We start from the raw sequence: 22,354 nt of genomic DNA, 5'->3' as shown, positions 1-22,354 counted from the left end.
TAGATTTATTTAAAGAAAACTGTTCGGTACGAACAAACATAAACGAAATAAGAGATTTTTTACTTACTCCATCAAGAGAATGTTATTATTATTGTTTTATCCTAATTTTCTTTATAATTTGTAAAGTTACAAAACACTATAAGACTCATTTCCATATTTTAATAGAAGAAAACAATACGAAAATAAAATGTACTTATCAATTAGATAAAGAGCTTTGAACATGGCCTCAGTACTTTTCCTTTGAGTATTTAAAAATCAAAAACAACTAAAAGAAATCAAAGCACTAAAAATGAAAAAAACAAACAAAAAAAAAACGGAAAAACGAACTTAATTCCACTGTTTTTGTTTTTATACTACTTGAAAAACTATGCTGAAGCAAATTACATCATTTACGTGAGCAACAATTTAGTGTATTAACAAAATTAAAATAAATAAAAGAAAATAAATAAAATTTACTTAAAGAAAATAAACATATAATAAATAAGACACCAAAAAAGTAACTGTAGCAGAAATACGTTTAAAACATATAAATGAAAAGCTTCTAAAAAGCTGTGTTTTTCTTTATACGTTCCTTTCCTCTTTATTCTATGATATTTCTTAAAAAGATATGTGTCTTTAAAAATTAATAAATTATAAATCTATAAAAAATTACGCGATAAAATAAAAAAAATTAAAATTAAACTAATATTATAAATAATGTTAACAAGTTGAAAGCTCGCAAGGAATAATTTTCTGTTGCTTTCCTTTAGTTTACCTTTTCTTTTTTTTTTATTTATTTTTTGAGAGTTTGGTTTTATTTTAAATGTGTGGTCAGCCTCTTTGTAATAATAAACAAATACACAAATACCACAAACTTTCACAAAGTACTGTACTTTAATTTTTAATTAAAGGTAACAAATGTATTGAGGGTATTTTATTTTGTATAGGAACCAGACACACAAGGTGAATTTTTCCAGAAGTAAGGCAGGTGTAAACAAATAAAATAAAAGATGAAAAATAAAAGACAGTAAATACAAGAAAAAATATTAATAAATAAAATAAGTTAATTAAGTAACAGAACAAAAGTTATAATACAGTAAAATAAAATAATTCCTCACTTCTGGAATTAGTATTTCGGTATAGGATAGGCATGGGTTAGACAAAGACAATAAGACGATACACACACAAAGGTCTTTTTTGGATTTTAACTAAGGTTTTTTTTTTCTGCTCTGCATTTAAAAAATTAAAAATAAAACATAAAAAATAAAACAAAAAATTAAATAATAAATCAAAAGAAAAATCAATAAATGTTTCTATTAATTCACTTTCTTTTTATTTTATGAAAAGAAATAGCAGAGCCTAAAAACCATTAAACATTTCTAAATTTTTTTTTTTTAGTATAAATAAAAATTCAAACAAAAATATAAAAAAAAAAATGTTTATTTAATAATTAATAAAAAAAATGCTGCTATTATTTTATCAAAATCAAAATAAATAAATGAATAAGAAAAAAGAAAAACCTTTTGAAATAAAATGACCGATAATCAACATTTCTATAAGGAAAAATGAATTATTTCGCATATAAAGAAAGTTAACATTCCTAATTATTTATATTCAATGTAAGTATATATATAGATATATATAAATTTATATATAATTCGATTTGAAGACAAAAATATTGCAATGAACTTATTTTTTTTTTTATATTTATCAAAATATTCACATTTGATCCTCTTTTATTAACCATTTATTTAGGGCCAGAAATACTATAAATTCCTGAGATTAAACTATTTTAAAGGTAGTATTTAATTTGAAGTGAGGGAATTCATACCTAGTGGAGTAAATAATCATTTTTATTTATTTACTTGAAGTTTAAAATTAAAATCATTCAAGCAAAACTGTTTCATCTAAACTATATCACACGATCTATCTGTAAAATGCTCTTTAAAAGTGTAATAATTCATGCGCCACGATAGCCGAGCGAGTAGAGACGTGGCCAGCAAAGCTAATGTGTATTGTGGTACTAGGTTCGATTCCCCGGTCTAGGCCTTTAGATTTTATTTAATGTTTAATGTATGTTTGTAAATTGCCTCCGTCCTCGATACCTAATTTTGGTAGTTGGATGTTAAAGCAAGATCTGATAGAATAGACATTACTTTGTGTAATAACTCGCTGTTGACGTTAGATTTGTCGTCGAAATGTCAGTTGTCATCAGATTTAAAAGATAACTAAAAAAGGTAAGAATGTTATTTGTCGATAATTGAACTGAACAAAACGGGCAATTAAGACAACCTCATATATTCGTATTCATGATGCTAGCAAATCTTGAAGACATTGGAAAGTGATAGTTTGACTGGATATTATGCACTTCTTTTAAACAACTATATCAAATAGAAGTTCAGGCAATAAATTATTTCTATTTTACGAGGGTCGTTTGAAAAGTCCGTGCAAAGTCAGAGAGCTATCATCACTGGCGCGTATCGAGGTTATGTTTAGTTAGTAGCATCTCTTGGAAGAACACACACCAAGTTTCAGCCAGATCGGTCTATTTCTTTGTGTTTGGCATTCGTTTGAATCGAGGAAGCCGAGTGATTTTCAAAAAATGGACGAAAAAGAATTTCGTGTGTTGATTAAACACTACTTTATGAAAGGCAAAACGCCTCAGGAGACTAAAGAGAAGCTTGATAAACATTATGGTGACTGTCCAAAAACGAAATCGTGTGAAGTGTTGCAAGGACGGTTTGCAGCTGTTCCAGAAGGATCCGCAGGACTTTAAGCGTCGTTTCGTCAATGTGGATGAAACATGGATACATCACTACACTCCTGAGACCAAAGAACAATCTACGAGTAAACAATGGGTTACCAAGGGGGAATCTGCGCCAAAAAAGGCGAAGACCGTTCCTTCGGCCGGAAAGATTATGGCGACTGTCTTTTGGGATTCGCAAGGAATAATCCTCATCGACTATCTGGAAAAGGGTAAAACTATTACAGGTGCATATTATTCATCGTTATTGGACCGTTTGAAAACCGAGCTGCAAGAAAAACGCCCACGTTTGGCCCACAAAAAAGTCCTTTTCCATCACGACAACGCATCAGCTCACACCTCAGCAGTTGTGGTCGCAAAATTAATGGAAATAGGGTTCCAACTCGTTTCACATCCCCCCTATTCTCCAGACTTGGCTCCCTCGGACTACTATTTGTTCCCCAATATGAAGAAATGGCTGGCGGGAAAAAGATTTTATTCAAACGAGGAGGTGATTGCAGAAACGAATGGCTATTTTTCAGACTTGGACAAATCCTATTATTCGGAAGGGATCAACAAACTAGAGCAGCGTTGGACGAAGTGTATAAGCCTAAAAGGAGACTATGTTGAAAAATAAAAAAGGTTTACCCCCAAAAATTAAGTAGTTTTTATTTTTGCACGGACTTTTCAAACGACCCTCGTATGTCTCAATTTGACGAAGAAATATTATATTTTCTTGACTGCTCACTATGTAAATGCTTTTTTGAATCCGAATTTGTACACTGAATTTATTTATTATTTATTTATACACTATTTCAGAAAATACTAATGATTTAAAAATTATGAAGATTTGTGAAGGTAGAAACAGCCAATTACGCTTTTGTCGATTTTTTTTACATATAAGGTTCTACATAGGTTTTTGGCGGTACCTTTGTTTGGAAATGCCGAAGGCCTCAGAAAAAAATTATGAACCAATTTAAAAACTTCAGCGCAATTTACAGCTCAGACCGCAAGCACACTGATACACGTAGAACACCCTAAATAATCGGATCCAGCTGCTGGCCATTAGATTTTCTCTTACTAGAAGCATCTTACAGCTCACTTCCCGGAGATGGAAAGTGTTGTCTGAAACGAGAGAACACTGTCCACAAGCGGGCAGAACATTGAAAGAAGTTCTGGGCGCCAATGACCTCAAATGTTGACGGGACTTAAATTAAAAAAACATTTAAACATTACATTGAAAACCATTTTTTACTTAATTTTATTTTAATCATCTTTTTCTTGAAATAATTTGTTTTAATTTCTAAATATCGTTAACTTTTAATTTTGATTATCATTTTTTCTCTGTTGAGGATCAAGAATAAATTAAAGATTATTAACCAAATATTTTGGTAAATACAAAAAAAAAAAGAAATTATGGTATTGCAATATTCTGGTCCAACAGTTCATTATGAACAATATTTATCCATATTTTGATTCTTCAAAAATTTAATATGAAGATAATACTTATAGATGAATATTGTTGTACATAAAAAATAAAAATTAAAAGTTTAAAAAAAAAAAACAAAAAACCTATTTGAAATAGATCTAACTTACAAGGCAAAGCTGTTTTAAAGTTCATGCTTTGTTAAATTACGAATTTAGTTAACTATTTGCAGGGACATGCCAATTTCTATGGCTTTATTGTTGGCTAAAAATAAATAAATCTACACGAATCTGGTTTCACAGATAGTGCAGTATCTTGTTTTGTTACAAAAAAATAAATAAATAAAATTCTAAACAAAAAAATCTTTATTAAAAATAAATAAAGACAAATAATAAATAAATAAATTTTTGTGTTATCCTTGAAGTGAAAACATTTTATTAAAAAAAAATGTTTGCCTGAGCTAAAGCAGGTGGAGGGCTTTAATAAAATTAAAATGAATTTATTAAGCATGACCTGATAATTGTTTGTTTTTAATAATTTCATTAGTATTTTTCGTTTTATGTTTAGAAACTAAATATTAATTTGTCTATTTTTTTTTTTTTTATTTTTTACTCACCTTTCACTGTATTCATCCATATGAGCATAGCTTTGAACACTGTTTTCTTCTACTAGGAACTTGACACGTTGATAAAATGATGCCGTAACGGACGGTGGTTGTTTACGTAATAATACTTCTACTGGATCATTGGACGCTAAACACATAATGTGTTCGGAACAAGCTGAGTGTGTACAACATTCTGAATCGGAACAGTCGACCATGCCATCTGTAACAAAAACAAAATAATATAAGACACTGAGTGATTTTGACTTTTAACCATTAAAATGCATATTTCTTTTTACCAGAAATTGATCCGTTTTTACTCTCCGAATGAACGAGGTCTGTAAATTAAGTAACGAGACTGATTTTTTTAAATTTTTTTATTCAAAAAGAATTACAATTCTATATTGTCACCTTCAAAATAACTTCCTTCTGAAGCCACATAGCGCTGGAGACAGTTCTTCTACTCCTCATAGCAGTGCTCGAACTCCGATACTGGAATAGCCTTCAGCTGGTCGGTTACAGCCGTTTGAATGTTTTCAACTGTCCCAAAATGAGTTCCCTTTAGGTGATTTTTCAACTTCGGGAAGAGAAAAAAGTCACAAGGACTCAAGTCAGGCGAATAAGGAGGCTGAGGAGTCACAGGAATGTTTTTACTGGCCAAAAACTCTGGTTTATTGAAATTGCTGTGCGACAAGGAGCATTATCGAAGTCGAAGATCAAATGCATGCTGATTTTGTTTTTTCGATATCCACAGAATCGTCCACAAAGAGTTTCTAACCTCAAGGTCAAACGGTCAATCAAACACTTTTACCGAGAGGTTCTTGAAAAACTTCGAAAAAGGGTCATTCGTGTGAGACCAAACATTAAGAACAAGTGGGTGTTGCATCACGTCTTCAGCGCTATGTGGCTTCAGAAGGAAGTTATTTTGAAGGTGACAATATAGAATTGTAATTCTTTTTGAATAAAAAATTTTTAAAAAATCAGTCTCATTACTTAATTTACAGACCTCGTAATTTCTCTTTAGGAGATTTCTCACACTAAATCATAATGTATAATGGTTTAACCGTGCGATTAAATCGAATAAGAAATCGAAGTAGAAATTTACAAGAAGTACCCAAACAAACAATCGACAATTCACTAACTTAAACAGTGTGTTCTTATGGGCCAAGCCAATGTTGACTATTATCTTAAATTTAAATAGAATTTCAAAATGAAGTCACAAAACGTAAAACTAATAAAATTCTGAAAAGAATTGTGTTTTTTGTGTGTGTGAAAGAATCGCTCATTTACAACCGTTGGTTCAAAAGTTTGCACAAATCCTAACCTTGATCGTTATCCATTTCATCAGTGCAATCCATCTCAAGCCGGACACTGCAGTCAATGCCAGCCCATCCGTCAGAACATTGGCACGTATATTCACCATCTAATAAGATGCACGATCCATGTCTGCTACAACCGTTTACACATCCAGCTGTACCAAATACATTTAATTTAATTCAATAATGAGCTCTGAAGTAAAAATTGTAAGAATAAAAATATTTAATTGATCTAAAGGAATAAATACTAACGGAGTGTACAGTGTCTTCCATTCCATCCTTGTGAGCATACACAAGTACCATTCTTACACTGGCCATGTTGTGAACATCTACTGTCGCATGGTAATGTGTCGCAAGTGTCACCGGTCCAACCGTCCGAGCAAACACAACGTCCAGAATCACAACGACCGTGCGGACCACAGTCTAGTCGGCACCAAGCTGCAACAGATTTAACTACGGTTTAATACAGTTTTTTTGGGATAAAAATTACCGTATGAAATAGAAATGTATATAACAAATAATTATCTTGTAGGTCGCCGGGTATTTACATTAAATTTACAGTCACTTTTCTAGACTTCTAATAACGGAAAAACCAGGTGGGATTTTGTGGGACATCTTTTTGTGTTACTTAATTTTGATATAATGTATATATACAAGTTTTCATATTGTTTCTGATAACAAGAGCAGTTATCATGATATGCTGGAATGTCGCCAGTTAATTGACTGTCCCACAGTGGGACTACCAAATCTTTGCAGCACTAGAAATCATGAGAAAGCCCACCAGCTGGCAAAAGAAGTGAAAAATAAAGTATAACCCATGAACCAATGGAATAACTAGTTCGTATGAAGAATTTTAAAAACAAATAGAAAAGAAACTGTACATCTTAAGCACAAGCAACAAACACCAGAGGAGTACCCTTGAAGATGGCCAAATTCTTCATGATCTACCAAGAAAGTAGGTTTGTGAGCTTTTGCCTCTTAACAGACCATATGATTACCTACAGGCACATATCTAATCGTATCAGTAACTCGCAACCTTCTATTTCTTATCTTTGAGGGAAAAAAGAGAAAGATATGAGAAATTAGGCTCCTGGAATCATATAGCGTTCTCAAGAAGCTTAGAGGGTTAAATCTAGACAATTGTTTAGGCTAAGAAACGTCATTCTCAACCATTTTGTTGACACAAAAATTTTTAATGTGGCTAAATCATATTGGGCTTCTCGAAGTGTAATGGCTGATCGCTAATAATGAGGCAATATTTAAAAAATATACATGTATAAAATACTCATATATTCATATATTTTCAGATAGCTACTGCACTTACAATAAATTTAGGTTATATAGCACCTCTATAAAACACAATAGGTAAATTCTACAGGAGTAAAAAATATAAAATAATAATAGTAAAGGATGAATAGATGAATAAAACGTATTTAAGGCATGTTAGTAAACAAAAATGGCATGAGAAGTCAATTGGTCATTGGTAGTTAGAATGTTGTTTGTAGTGTGTAGTAAATAATAAAGTTAGGCACGGTTGTTCGCATGGCAGCTGCTATCATATCTAAGTTGTGCAATTTTGTAGCCGCTGTCAGAGAAATAGGCCCAGAGAGTGGAGAAATAGTAAACTATTCTAGAGGTCTAGTTTTACCAGCACCATGCAATATGTGTTGGTATTATCACGCAGATATTGATTTAGAATCCTCCTCTCTACAGTTCACATTTGGACTATAATTCAAACTCTACTACACTTAAACTACAGCAAGTATTATCTCTCAACTCCTATGTAAACCAGAATTGGAAACATTACTAGCATATTAAGGAATCTAATCCAGTGGCAATGTCACTTTGTATGTGTACGCAATAAAATTATTCTAGAACTAACAGATGGTTTTCTCATTAATTAAATCATTTCTCTACTTTGTTTTAACTAATTTTATTAATCACAACAAACAATGGAAAGTATAACTGAAAATTATACTATTATCAAGATAAAAAGTATACACATAAATAAAAATATCAACAGCTCAATAAAAATTGCTGGAGCATCAGTAAGGCTTTAAGTTTATGTCTTAATAGTAATGATAATGATAATGATAATGATAATAATAATAATAGTAATAGCCTATAGATAAAAACTGTACACAAGTATTTAATTTTAACTTTAGATGAACTTACGAGTATGTATACAGGGTGCCCCAAGATATATGGATAACGATTTTTTCTCGGAAACTAAGATAGCTAGAAAAAAACTAAAAAATACGTGTTCCCTTAGTTTTTTGTTAGAAATCCAAATTTAATTTGTACATTTTTTTCGGTGCTTCCAGAAGCGAGATACAGGCACCGACTTCATTTTTTCAAATGGGGAGGTGCGGTTTTTATTTAAGAAATAGATTCCTCTATTTTTTTAAAGAAAAATTTACTTGAACGGTTTTTTTCTGTGAGCGATATTTTACAAGTTAAGAATGAAAACATGTTTCTTATAAGAAATTTCAAAATGATAATATTATAACGGTTTTTTTGATTGAATAAGAAGAAAAGTACTATTTTATTATAAATTTTACTCCTCATTAATATTACAGATCATGCTCGAAATGGCCTCCACCATTAGAGATGCGTAGACATCTCTAAACCTGCCAATAGTCCCTTACTGCCAAAGAAATAGATTCGGCTTTAACCGAGTTACAGGCATCTATTATTCTCTGCTTTAGTTCATCTACAGATGCAATCCCGGCTTGATTCTGGATACACCTAGATTTAGAAATGCTATTAGATAAGCTGAAATAAGAAAAGAAAGAAAAAAGTTATGAATAATCTCCTTGTTTTTCAGGGATACCCAAAGGAAAAATTCCATAAGTGTCAAGTCCGGTGAACGAGGTGGCCACTGAATCGCCCCCCCGTGTCGATATAACACGCCCGTCAACTTGCCTATCGAGATATCTCTTTAAATGACTGAAGATGCAAATACTATCACTAAACAGAATGCATACCTCTCAGGAGGTGGACCAAGGTTTACAATAAGAAGAAGAAGAAAAGTAAAGCCAAATACGGCTCTGATGGAAGTGGAACTAAGTCAGAAATAACCACAAGTCTATCTAACAGAGAAAGAATTTCTTCCTGCCGAATTCAATAAAGGGTGAGTTTAAAAAACAGGATAGAAAAGGAGTGGTTACCAAACAAGACGCACAGGCGATGTGCTGACTGTTCATTCGAATGCAATCGTTCCTGAAGAGAAAATCGTCATGAGGTAATGTCGTGTAAATCGTAGATTCATTTTCTTAAATATATAAAAACTGATTACAAATCCAGAATCTGTTGAAAAAATATTAACAATGCCAATGAAATTAGTGCTCAGCATAAATAGATTAGTTTCTTTTTACTTTTTGTTTTTTTTTTACATAAAGAAGTATGTGAAGTAAAATAGAGGAAAATAGATAGACGGCTGGAGGTAGGTTTCACATTGGCTACATTTTTTTCCCTACCAAGTGAAGCCTATGTGGTTGAATTCATCACTGTCAGATACATGTGATAAACTCCCCTCGCTGGTAAACCATTGTATTTTTCCCTGTAATAGTATACAATTTAAAAGGCATTTGGAATGCTTCCCCTAGATGTACAATTAATATTAAACTGACAATACTTCTTCCAAAGTTAAAACTTTCTTCCCAAACCCAGTAGAAACTATATCGGATGCAGAGGAACTTTGTAAGATCTTATTTCTTGTATTCCACTAGTTTATATTATGTATAATAGATGAAAAGGTTAAACGTTAACTATATTTCATTTCAGGCATATACTTGTTTTAATCAGACTTATTATTGGTCTAGAATTGTTCCGCCACTTAGTAAGCAAAAGAATTGTATGAATAAATGGGTTGTTGATAAGGAGAGGATTAACTCTGTTGTAGTGAACTGAGAAAAAAACTCGAGCCCCAATAACCTCAAATTTTGACGCGTCTTAAATTAAAAACATGAAAAATAAGTGCAATGTTTCATGTGCCTGATTTATGCGTTCAAAAATGAAAACTTAGTATTTTAGTTGTAAGATCTACTAAAAAAATTATTCATTAAAATAGCCGATACTATAAGAGTTATTACTGCGGATCAGAGAAACTAAAGGAAAATAGAAAATTATTTGTTTGGCATTTCCTAACGGTAACATTATCAGTAATTCTTTTGGTACTTGTTCCAACACAATGGCTACATAAATTAAAAAAATTCCTAACACCAAGACTGTAATATTTCTACAGGAGACAGTGACGATTAGCAATCCTGAACAGATCGTTAACAGGCAATTAACTAGGTATGTTCATGAATGCATATAAAATGAATTTTTGAAAATATTGTTGAGCCGAATTTGTGGCAAAAGCTGGTGGAAATCGCAATACGACATCAAACTAATGAATATTTCTTTACATCTCTGTTGATGAATGAAGATTCTATACATATACAGGGTTACCAAAGTTATATGCTCCACCCACTTTTTTTTTTAAACGGCGGAAAATTTCGAAAAAATAAAAAACACGTATTCAATCATTTTTAGTCTAGTTTATTTTCGGTGATTGACCCATTTTGTTAAACCCCTGTATCTCGAGATACAGCATCCTACTTTGTTTTTTCAAATGGAACGTTATATTTTTTTTTGCATATTTTTATAGCATTTGAGCTCCTAAAAAAACACACACAAAAAAATTTTGAAATCGGTTAGGTTTTTCAAAAGTTATGGTAATTTAAAATATGAAAAAAAAAAAAAAATTCAGTTTATTGTCAAAATTATGTTATTTTTTTTTTAAAGAATCTGTTCAAATTGGGCACAATCAACGCATAGGCAAGCCAAAACTCTGGACACCCACGCTTTGCTTGTGGCAGCACTTATTGGCGAAGTCAAGATCTAGGCAGGCTAGAGTTATTCGACGTTTCAGATTATCTACTGAAGCCAAGGGATTAAGGTTACTGTACACTTTATTTTATAGATATCCCCACAAAAAATAGTCCATTGGAGTCAAGACCGGAGATTGATATCACATTGGATCGGACAATGAGTTCCTACGCTCTTTTCACGGACATTTCTGTTCAGGTAACGTCGAATAACTTCGCATTATGTGCCGGTCAACCATCTTGTTGAAAATACATATCTAGCCGACGTTGTAGAGGAACAACTTCAAACAGAACTGGCAAAATGTCTCTTAAAAAAAAGTGGGATACCTTACACCAGTCAAGTTCTCTCTGTAGAAGTATGGGCCGATTAGTTGATTTCCTAAAACTCCACACTAAACGTTTGTAGAAAAAACAACCTGAACGTCGAATAACTCTAGCCTGCCTAGATCTTGACTTCGCCACCATAAGTGCTGCCTCAAGCAGAGCGTGGGAGTCCAGAGTTTTGGCTTGCCTATCCGTTGATTGTGCTTAGTTTGAACAGATTCTTTAAGAAAAATAACGTAATTTTGACAATGAACTGAATTTTTTTTTTCATATTTTAAATTACCATAACTTTTGAAAAACCTAACCGATTTCAAAATTTTTTTGTGTTTTTTTTAGGAGCTCAAATACTATAAAAATATGCAAAAAAAATATAACGTTCCATTTGAAAAAACAAAGTTGGATGCTGTACCTCGAGATACAGGGGTTTAACCAAATGGGTCAATCACCGAAAATAAACTAGACTAAAAATGATTAAATACGTGTTTTTTATTTTTTCGAAATTTCCCGCCGTTTAAAAAAAAAAGTGGGTGGAGCATATAACTTTGGTCACCCTGTACAACCGGACTGAAATAAGAAAAACATTCGTGCTATGATGAATAAAATCAACGTAATTGATACTTAGTGCTACAAAACAATAAGTAAATAAATACCCTACTCCTTAAAAAAGTTTTGAACGATGAAAATGTATTTCAAAATCATTTAGATGTAAAGGTTTTTTGATTTGTTCACTTTGCGTTGATTTTTCTAAAAAATTCTTACCAAAATGAATCTAGACAAATTAAGAATGTCTTTAACTCAGTTTGTATGTGAGAATAATGGGTATCAAGGTCACTTACAATACTAAAAATAGCAAGAAGTAAAACTTGGAACTATTGTTGGTACCATCCAAGCAATTGTACAACTACTTTTAAGTTTTATACATGATTCTATTTGTTTGAACCCTTAATTTGCATTTAATTGTATAATAAATAATTGTGAGATATTTAAAATAATTGTCTCTTAACGTTTGATGGACAATTAATTCCCTTCAGAGCTTTAAACTTGAAATAAATGTAAGCAATTAATACAATAACTACAAGGAATGAATTACAGACGGTGCATAAGCAGCAAGATCTATTTCTTAATATAACAGTGCCGACACACCAGAAGTTTGTACAGTTTGTAAGCTTGGAAAACAAGATTACAATAACCAGAAGTTCTATAGTTGCCTCGAGAATTGTAAGGTACAATAACAAAGCAAACAATTATTGAAACCAGTAATCATTAATCAACAATTTCATTGTATAAACAATCCTATTTCACAGAATCGATTTGTTAACAATACAGTCCATTTTGGAAGTTGACAAGAGGGTTAAAATGGAATTGTTTCAATAGGAATAAATAAAATTTAGGGAAATACAAAATGGAATAAAAATATGAAGGAAATTTGGTCAGAATATCAATAACCTGGAGGTTATTGGAGGTTCCAACTTTGTTTCCAACTAAAGGAGAACATTATCAATTACCAATCATTGAAAAGAGTTTTCAACATCCTGAACATTCTTGTAACATATAACTACCCACCAAACAATACAGCCGATTGGTAGTGCTTTAACCGTTCTTTCGCAGGAATAAGCTTTGATTTAACCATCCGATGGGTAACCTATCTCAGCGATATCAATGACCACTAACTGTTCTATTTTTCTTAACTCGGTTGAAAATTGAATTACTAGATTCAATGAAAGAAAATTCTTGTGAATGAAAAGAAAGATAATGGATTGGCAGATTAGCCGTAAAGAAAATATATCGTACGTTAAGACCCAATAAAATTTGGGTCTTAAAGTCATGAATTGCGATGAAATTTAACAATTATAACTCAGTAAGACTTTTAAGTAAACCTTGTGCATTTTTTTTTAAGCCTATCAGTTTCATTTTTTTTTTTTTTTTTTTTTTTTTTTGGCGCATCAACAGCTGAGGTCATTAGCGCCCGGAGCTTTTTCCAGTGCACTGCCGGCCTCCGGACAGTGTTCTCTCGTTACAGACAACACTGTCCATCACCGGACAGTGAGCTGTAAGAAGCTCCTACGAAGAGAAAATCTAAGGGTCAGCTGCTGGATTCGAACCCGGGACCTCCGCGTGGGAGTCCAGTATGCTAACCTCATAGCTAATCCCTTCCCTTATCAGTTTCATTAAGATGTCATTAAATACTTTTATTTTTTTAAGTGATTAAATTAATTTCATTGATTTAAATTAATTTCTGTTGTAATTACTAGAGGAAATATATCGTATATATATATATATTTTAAATTAATGAACGAGTATAACATTGAATTAATTTAAATTTGGAGAAGAGAGAGCAAAAAACCAAATTGCTAGGGAAAGTGTTTAATAGAAGGCAAATACGATTAATGTCGGCAACTTGTATTAAATTGAATTTTTCCCTTTTTAGGATAGGAGCAGGATAAAATAGCACTCTCCTGTAATCGCTCTTGTATATATATAAAGGATCCTGCATATATTTTAACAAGAATTGAGCCTTTTAAAGGGTGGAGAACTAAGGATTAATTTCCTTTATCTATTTACTTTATAAATATAATTCTTTCAAGTTTATTTGGATTTTGTTTTATAGTTTACTGAGTAAAATCTGTAAATAAATATATATAAAATTGAAATATGAGTGAAGATGTAAATGGTGCGTGGAGAGCAGGACAAGAGAACCTACCCAGCGGTAGCATTTTCTACAGGATCTCGATGACAATGATGATCTTAAGACCTCAAATAAGTCTCAGGGCCACTGGCAATTCAGCCAGCGTTGTGAATATAGTCAGAAATGACAACAGAGACGAGAGGATTAGAACAAGTAGAGGTCGTTGCGAAGAATAAGGTTTGGTCAACTATCTGTCGGAGTAATTTTGACTGAAATGTCCTACACTTTTGTTGATTACAGATGTTTAAAGATTTTCCTTAATTACTTAAAGATAGTTTGAATTCCTTTTTTCTACAACTGTTTAAAAAATGAAAAACAATGAATGTTCCACTTACGTTGTGAACAATCAGAACCGGTCCAAAATGATTCACATACACATGATGCTGTTTCCAGATCGTATGCACCATGTTCAGAACATCCAGGCAAACACTGGTACACTTGTTGATCCACTATACTGCAATTGGTGCCCTGCCAACCAGCTTTACAATAACACTGTCCGGCTACGCACTGACCGTGTCCTGAACAGGACGGGTCTACACAGTCAACTGGAAAATAAGAAATTAATTATAATTATTATAGTACTAATCAAAAAGAGAATTTCTGTAAGGGTGGTGTTTATAAAACTTTCAGTACGGTCGCCACCATCTTTTCCATCATAAATTGAAATTAAATTGTTTAAATAATATTCTTAAATTAAATCTTTTACAAAATGGGGCATTAACTGGAGGCAATCATTGGCAATTGTCTAAAGACAAAGTTTATGAAAGTCGGCGGTGAAACGGCACAAATAGGTGTTGATAGCTCTTAATTAAACATCAAAATTGAAACCTTCCTAAACTTGTGATAGCCTTACCAAAACATAACAGTTTGACATCGAAGTGTTCTACACAGTCTGTTTTTTTCATTAATTGATAAAATTCGATAGTTTTTATTTTTTTATACTCTCTTTGATTCAGAAGCTAGAATTAATTTTATACATTCAACAATTAAATTAAATAAATCTGCAGGCTTCAAGATGGAGAAAGTAATTAATTAAAACTAAAAGTGTTATCTAAATTTTGTATAAACAAAATTTTTAGGGCGAAGAGAATTCTGTCAGTTTCCAAACTTGTTAAAGGTTGATAAACATGTTGCTGTCTGTCACCAATTCCCAGGCGTTTCGATGTTTTCCATTTTGACTTCAATTGAAGTAAGAAGATATTTTTAAAAATGAACAAAAACCTAGTTAAATTTTTAATCCTTTTTTTTTTAAGCTTGAAAAATTAAATGGATTCTGTAAAATCGCAAAGAGACTGCATCAAGTTGTCCTTCATCCTAAACTACACTTTGCCCAAACGACCTAATTTTTGGGGATTTAAGCTTTCTTAATCTTTACTAAGTTATTATTATTTTGACTATATTTTAAAGATTTTTTTTGGTAGCGAAATTCTTTAATATCTAAGGAATATTTTGAAGAAGTTTGAATATGTCTAGACCAAAGAAAAATAAAGAATTCTAAACTTTGAAACATTTGGAAAACATGGAAGGAATATCCCTTTGTCTTAATTTAATTTTTTTGCTAATAATAGGAGTTGCCGTGTCTTGAGAGTGAACAAGAATAACAGAATAAAAGCTTAAGCTTTCTTACATCTTCGGTTATTTTAAATTAAATATACTCATTATTCCATCAGCAGTTTTGCTGATCTAAATTATTGGGTACGTTAAATGATTAGAGATCAAAATTATACACCTATAAAAATACAAAAATAAACAACGCTATAGTTTATACTTTCAGGAATACAAATATGAAGGGGATGATAAAATGTAAACAATGCAGAAATATGATTGCAGTATGAAGGGGAAACTAGTTACGTGAAAATGGCAGATAGTAGAATTGAAATCAAGTTTTGTTTTGAAGAGGGATAAAACTTCTGTATCCCACATAATTATTTGCCTTTCCCTCTGTATGTGATCCCCTGTTTTCTATGTAATTGGATGTGTAGTCTTTTTTTGGGGGGGTAAAAAACTTGGCTTATTTATTTTTGTTACTGTGTTTTTCCATTATATTTTTCTTTTTTTTTTTATTTTGTTTAAATAAATACAGAGGGAAGTTACCCATAGTTTGACTGCAAGCTGCATATTAACATTGACAAATGCAAAGAGAACTTGTAGTTTATCTTTAAGAATATGCAAAGGTAAGTGAGTGACTGCTCAATTTTGATCCAAGGCATGCAATTAACTAATCCTTTTCATACAAAATAATTAGGTAATAATATTAAATTTAAGAATTAAGTTTAAAAAAAGATGCAGTAAGCGCTTGGAAACAATTGTAATGAAAAAATTATTTCTGCAAAGATATTGCTGGGAAGAAATTACTATAAAATTAGTCAAAAACGTAAATAAAATTTAATATTTGATATTTTAGAGGATATGAGGGATTTCATTTTGATCCCAGAAATAGAATTCACAGCTAAAAAGCGAACTATACGTCCTGATTGTTTTCTTGAATTTGTTTAAGTTTGATTTTCCAAAACAGATTCGTTCTTCCAAGAAAAAAACTCTGTAAAAAATTATTACTATCTTCCTTTTATTATTTCTTAAAATTACTTCAATAATTATAACTAATTTACAAGGGTCCGTTATAAAATAAAATAAAATTGAAGGTAAGAGAAAGAAATCAGACACTAAGTACACAGAATTGCCGCTAGAAAGCGCAAACTTCTTGACTGGAGCTGCTAAAAGTCGAGCAACACTAACTCCCGGGTTGAAATTGAAGGAAAATATTCAAGTAATTACGGTCGTATATCCACTATCTTCAGCTGGAATGTTCTTTTATATTAATTTAATATTTCTGCATCCATTTTTAAGTGTTTTCACGTGTAATTAAACTGTATTTTATATAGGAGTACGTTCATTATGGAATCAACTTCACGGAGTAGAATGGTGTCTTTGCTACCTCAACTAGTACGAATGATAATAGAAAAGAATCATAAAGTACAATATAATAATTAGTTGAATTACTGCAATTCCACCTTAAATAAAAGTTAAAGCAAGGCGGAAATATATATAAGATTTCACGCCATTCCAATGATGGTTATATGAAATGCAAACATTGATTAAATGGCTAGTTAATTTTCACAACTTTTCGAAAATATAACTTCGTATTTTATTATACATAAAATCATACATGATACACCTTTTATAATATATATGTATAACATAACTGATCGGCTCTTCAAGCATTCTTGTTATTGTAAAAGAAATAGTTTTTATGTTTCTCTTATGGAAGAATTTGTTGAGAAAAGTTGTTATATTATTGAGCAAATAATCTGGCTGTATAGATATAATCAATCTTTTGGAACGTGCCTTCACATGAATATTCATAGTTCTTCCTTCCGTAGAAAACAAAAGATAACAGTATGTGACATAACCGAGACGAGATTTACTACTGTCGGAGGTGGGATACAAGAAATGGGGCGGAATGGAGGCGAAGAAGCAATATGGGGGTGGTATGAGGGCTATCCTTTTTCAAGCGTGTTGCCTGCCGCCAATGGGTGCTTTCTTATACCTGACCATATTTTATAAAGAAGGCAATGGAGGAACGTCACCTCTTGGTACCTCTTTTCTAGAAGAAAAGGAGATGAAGGCAATGGTTTCACTATACAATTCTCGACAACCCTCCTTCTAGACGGCTTTCTCTTTTGCTGTTATGATTAACGCATCTTTTACTAAAGCACTCAGGAGGGGCGACACTGTTACTGTGAATAAAATAGCAAATAAAAACCATTCAGCTTCTGCTGAAAGACGGTAGTAACTTATCTTGTTAAGATAAGGTGAAAAGATTCTAACAAACAGCTTAACATTCAGTTTATAGAAAAAATGTACCAGCTTGAGAGGAGACTGCTCATAGCTAGGATGTTAAAGCAGCAAAATAGTTATTTACCGGCGAGTTTACTGGCAAGATAATCATTTACCTCTATCAATACAATTTTAACTCATTCTATTTCTTGTGCAAAAAATTAATTCAATCTTCTGGCAATGCATTTAAAAAACTAGACTAATAAATATGTCTTAAATATGTGACTTGATTTTAGATTCCTGCCAGCATACGCGACTGACGCGCGACCAAAAGTGGGGTTCGCACTTGACCTCCATTTTCATATACCTAGTTTTAAAGAGTATAAAAAGTTATGAAAGAAACCGGAAACCACAATTCAATATCTTTAAAATTAAAGGTGCTAGGCCATTTCAAAATATGGTATTTATTAATCATATTTCAATATTTTACTTGTTATCAAAGAGAAAGAAGAGCACGCGATAGGTCATTTTTATGTATTTTTTCATCCCCTTTCTACTAAAAAGATTGCCAAAGCAGTAAAGCTAGTATTTTTCTTAATATCGGGAAATAAGTCGTTTTCCGAGTGATTTTTCTAAGAAAAATCAAATGTTAAGAGCTTTAGATGTTCTCAAGCATACACAAAATGGCTAAAAATTAATTTTACATCTGTTACAAACAAGAAGGTTTAATAATTATTTGGTAATTTTGGGAGAGTTGCGTTTAATTACAAAAAAAAAGAGAAATCTCCTGCCACATATTTAAGTAATCAATATCTTTCATGTAAAGGATCAAACTTATTCCTTAATTTATTAAATAATGCACTTTATTCAACTTGTGCAGCATGTACTGTGCCTTCAAAGGTGCTTCCTCAGATACAGATGGCAGTTGATAACCTCCTGGCTAACCTGGCTTGCGAGCCAGCACACAGTCTAGTCAAAACGCGGACTTACAACTAGAATGACGATCTTGGCAGTTTTTTTCTCATATTCTGCAGTACCGCAACAAAATTTAACAAAACTGTTCTATGTTGTAAGGTTTGTTTTTTACGTTTTTTGCCTTATATTAAGTCTAGACTATTTATCAAAGCAAAAATCATGGTTGTGGAGAGTATATAGGCACTGCAGCCTGAAACCTCCTTTTGAACAAGATATTTGTATAGCTGTTTTTAAATTGTAAATGAACTTTTCAAACTCAACAAAACTGCATTCACTTCACTGGAACTCTAGTAAGAATGATGCATTTTTTAATTTTCTTAAGTCAGCTTTGTCTCTACCTTGTCCTCTTTATCATCTAAAGTAGAAATACTCGATGACTCGGTATTTCGAAATTTTGCACCCTGAATTTGATGATATTATCGGCTTGAACATTTGAAAACTCCGATTTTTGTTACAGCTAATAATGTTTAAGCTAAAAATAGCTTGGATTTCAGCTTGAGAATATAAAAAGCAATGCTATTTTGCTCAAGCTTTATTTAGAAGCTGCCTTCGGAGCGACAGCAATGCTTATTTAGTAAGCGCTAACTTGAATAATAAAATCCATACCCAAAAAAATATTGTTCCATGTAACTCAAAAGTTGTATCACCTTTTTTAAAAAAAATTAACTAATGAGGGCGTTCAAATCTAATAGTCAGGTTAATATTTTAAGTGTAAATGAATTGAAAGATCATTCAAAGAACTATAAATCTGCACTCAATACATTTTTGTATGTTATTATGAGATTTAAATAGGATAAAATGAATAGTAATTACAAGACGAAAGCAGAACGAACCAACGTAATGATATAGTGAGATTTAAATATACTAAGTTTTAAATATCTTGATATAAATACAATTTCGCAGATTTTATTCGTCGATATTGAATCACTTGACCGGTTTCGGACTAACAATCATCATTAGAGGTAGATAAATCTCAGTTTGGTGCAGACCTTTTTGACTTCACTTCACACATTAAACTTGCTGTTTCTATTCTCTACATCAAATTGATTAATCTACCATTAAAAGTGATTGAGAGTCCGAAACTAGTCAGGGACACAATAAACATACGTGCTACAAATGGATGAAATCTAACGATATTATCCGCCTAAATAAATAATTATTGAATAAATACAAATTTACGTTTTTTTGGGGGGGGGCACTTCCTCTACCGTTAGTCTGTTATTTTCCAAAAATTACTTCAATTGAAGCAGCAAAAAGGCAAAAAAATAAAAATAAAAACAAAACGAATCGAAAAAAAAAATCCAAACAAGTAATACGAACAACTCTTTCGCAAATAATACTGGCCAACAAACTAACTTATCCATTTATTGTTTCCACCAGTTAGGTCTGCACGTTGTACTTTTAGTTTTAAAAAGAGTTAACTTTGTTTCTCTACAGCTTTTGAAAGCACGTTCAGTTCTTCTTCTTTTTTTTTTTTTTTAAAGAGATGCCAATTACAAAGTTAAATACTGTGAAAAATAGTTATTACTTGAATTAAAAGTTTTTGCTTTTTTTGCAGCAATAAATTGGAACAGTTTTTTCATTTTAATGACTGCGAACACAGTTTTTCAATTTTGTTTTATTTATCCATTTAAGTGTATTAAAACTTATATTTCAAAATGTATTTTTAGGTTAGCATATTAGGCACATTTACAATATAAGTTTTACTGCAATTGTAAAATGTTGTCCGTTGTATAGTTTAAAAATATAAGTCCAGTGTACTGTAAATTAAAAATGACTGATAACCTTCTTAAAAATTGAAGACATTATTGTGGAATGGCCTATTACAAAAATGATTTAAAAAAAACGTAAAAATTGCGAGGGTCTACCCTGAAGAAATATGATCAGCAATTCCAGAGTACTTTTAATTGAAAAAGGTTATTCAGTCACTTGAAATAAGGACCCATGTTAAGAACCCAAAGCAAAATTTACCCATTTATTTTAAGAAACATATAAAAATTATAAACATGTTCAGATTATTAGTTCTACAATGCGAGCAAATTTTTTGGACGTTAAATATTTGAATTCAAAGTAGCATTTATTAAATTATTTTTACTAAATACATCTTTAAAAATAAATAAAAATTTAGATTTAATTAAAGGTTGTTCAATGGAATGGGTTTAGGGCATCAATTCAACGTAAAAAACCCAGAAAAACGTACAAAATTACATTATTTGCCCAAATTTCTATCTAAAATTGTAATAAAATTCACTTTTAGTATCAGTAGAACATGTCGGTAAAGGAGCTCGACGTGGAATCTACAGAGTAAGGTTATAAAGTAGTGGGGAGGGGGTAAACACCAGCCAATCATACATCAGAAAACTGATCTCCTCCATTTTTGACCATTTTCAAATTAGCCAATGAGATACAGGAATCGTACTGGGCAAAAAATAATGGCCTGCTCTAGTATTTCTCATTGGATCGACTGTTTCTTCCAATCTGAAAATACTTTTTTACACCAAGAACTTGCGGCGAGCTCCTACTACATTTTGTTAGACATATTATTAAACGTTAATTTTTTTGAATAATGTTTCAGTTTTAAATAATTTCTAAGAACATATTAATTTTAATTTCAAAGTTTTTCTGTAACAAATCAATTGATTTTAAGCAAAACTTAGTTTATTGGGCATACAAAAATTATAAACATTTTAAGATTATTAATCGTACAGTGAGTGAAAACTTGTTTGAAGGTAAATATTTGAATTCAAAGTAGTATTTATGATTTTTATTAAGTGTATCATTCAAAATAAATAATATCTTAGACCTCAACTCGAGGCATTATTTTAAAAGACCTCTCAAGTGGTAGTTACGGTTCCGACTTTACACCATATCAATTTTAGAAATGAATTTTTTTAAAAGTGTTCCTTTTAGAAATTCAATGTCAACAATAGCAACAAGTTCATTAAACTTAGATAAAGGTTATACAGGTTTTAAGCGTTGATAAAAAATGATATGATTTTGATGGCATTGAGGAGAAGGTTGTTTATTAAGGCAATCATCGTTCAACTGATTAATAATAGTTAAGGAACTCGACCAGCTTCTGGGTAGTTCTGAAAGAATTATTTATTAAATTTTAGTTCAATTTCTAACTACTTTAAATACTTCGCAAACTTCTTAATGCTCCGTTCTATGTATCTAACCTCACTATCCATAATGACCTCAAAATCCCTTTCATTACAGATCTTAAGGGAAGGGATTAGCTAAGAGGTTAGCATGCTGGACTCCCACGCGGAGGTCCCGGGTTCGAATCCAGCTGCTGACCCTTAGATTTTCTCTTCCTAGGAGCTTCTTACAGCTCACTGTCCGGTGATGGACAGTGTTGTCTGTAACGAGAGAACACTGTCCGGAGGCCGGCAGTGCACTGAAAAAAGCTCCGGGCGCCAATAACCATAGATGTTGACGCGCCTTAAATCATTAAAAAAAAAAAAAAAAATTACAGATCTTGTTAACACTCGTTTCTTCAAATTTCACTCCTCTTCAGCAGCTCATCCTAACCCTCTCATAGAACACCTATCTTCCTCCACATTACCAGGTAATCCTCTAAGGAGATTGAAGAGAAGATGACCACGTGATCTTCTCTTATCGTGAGAGCAAAGCACGTTACTGGAGTGGCA

General features: G+C 31.8%; 1 protein-coding gene across 4 annotated transcripts in view; it reads right to left on the bottom strand.

Moving 5' to 3' along the window:
* Positions 1–22,354, bottom strand: part of Ten-a (Teneurin-a transmembrane protein) — a 1,628,256-nt gene that overhangs the window by 23,787 nt on the left and 1,582,115 nt on the right. For all 4 annotated transcript variants that reach the window (XM_074139868.1, XM_074139867.1, XM_074139869.1 and 1 more), the window contains 4 exons: positions 14,285–14,494; positions 6,318–6,503; positions 6,074–6,220; positions 4,765–4,972 (listed from right to left, as the gene is read on the bottom strand). In XM_074139868.1, coding sequence (XP_073995969.1) covers positions 4,765–4,972; positions 6,074–6,220; positions 6,318–6,503; positions 14,285–14,494 — 751 coding nt within the window. The remainder of the gene's footprint in view (positions 1–4,764; positions 4,973–6,073; positions 6,221–6,317; positions 6,504–14,284; positions 14,495–22,354) is intronic.

This window comes from Rhodnius prolixus, unplaced genomic scaffold (assembly GCF_049639745.1).
Source record: "Rhodnius prolixus isolate KJV_2025 unplaced genomic scaffold, Rpr scaffold_6, whole genome shotgun sequence".
NCBI classification, from domain to species: domain Eukaryota; kingdom Metazoa; phylum Arthropoda; class Insecta; order Hemiptera; family Reduviidae; genus Rhodnius; species Rhodnius prolixus.
This window is presented reverse-complemented; position numbering and strand designations above follow the sequence as displayed.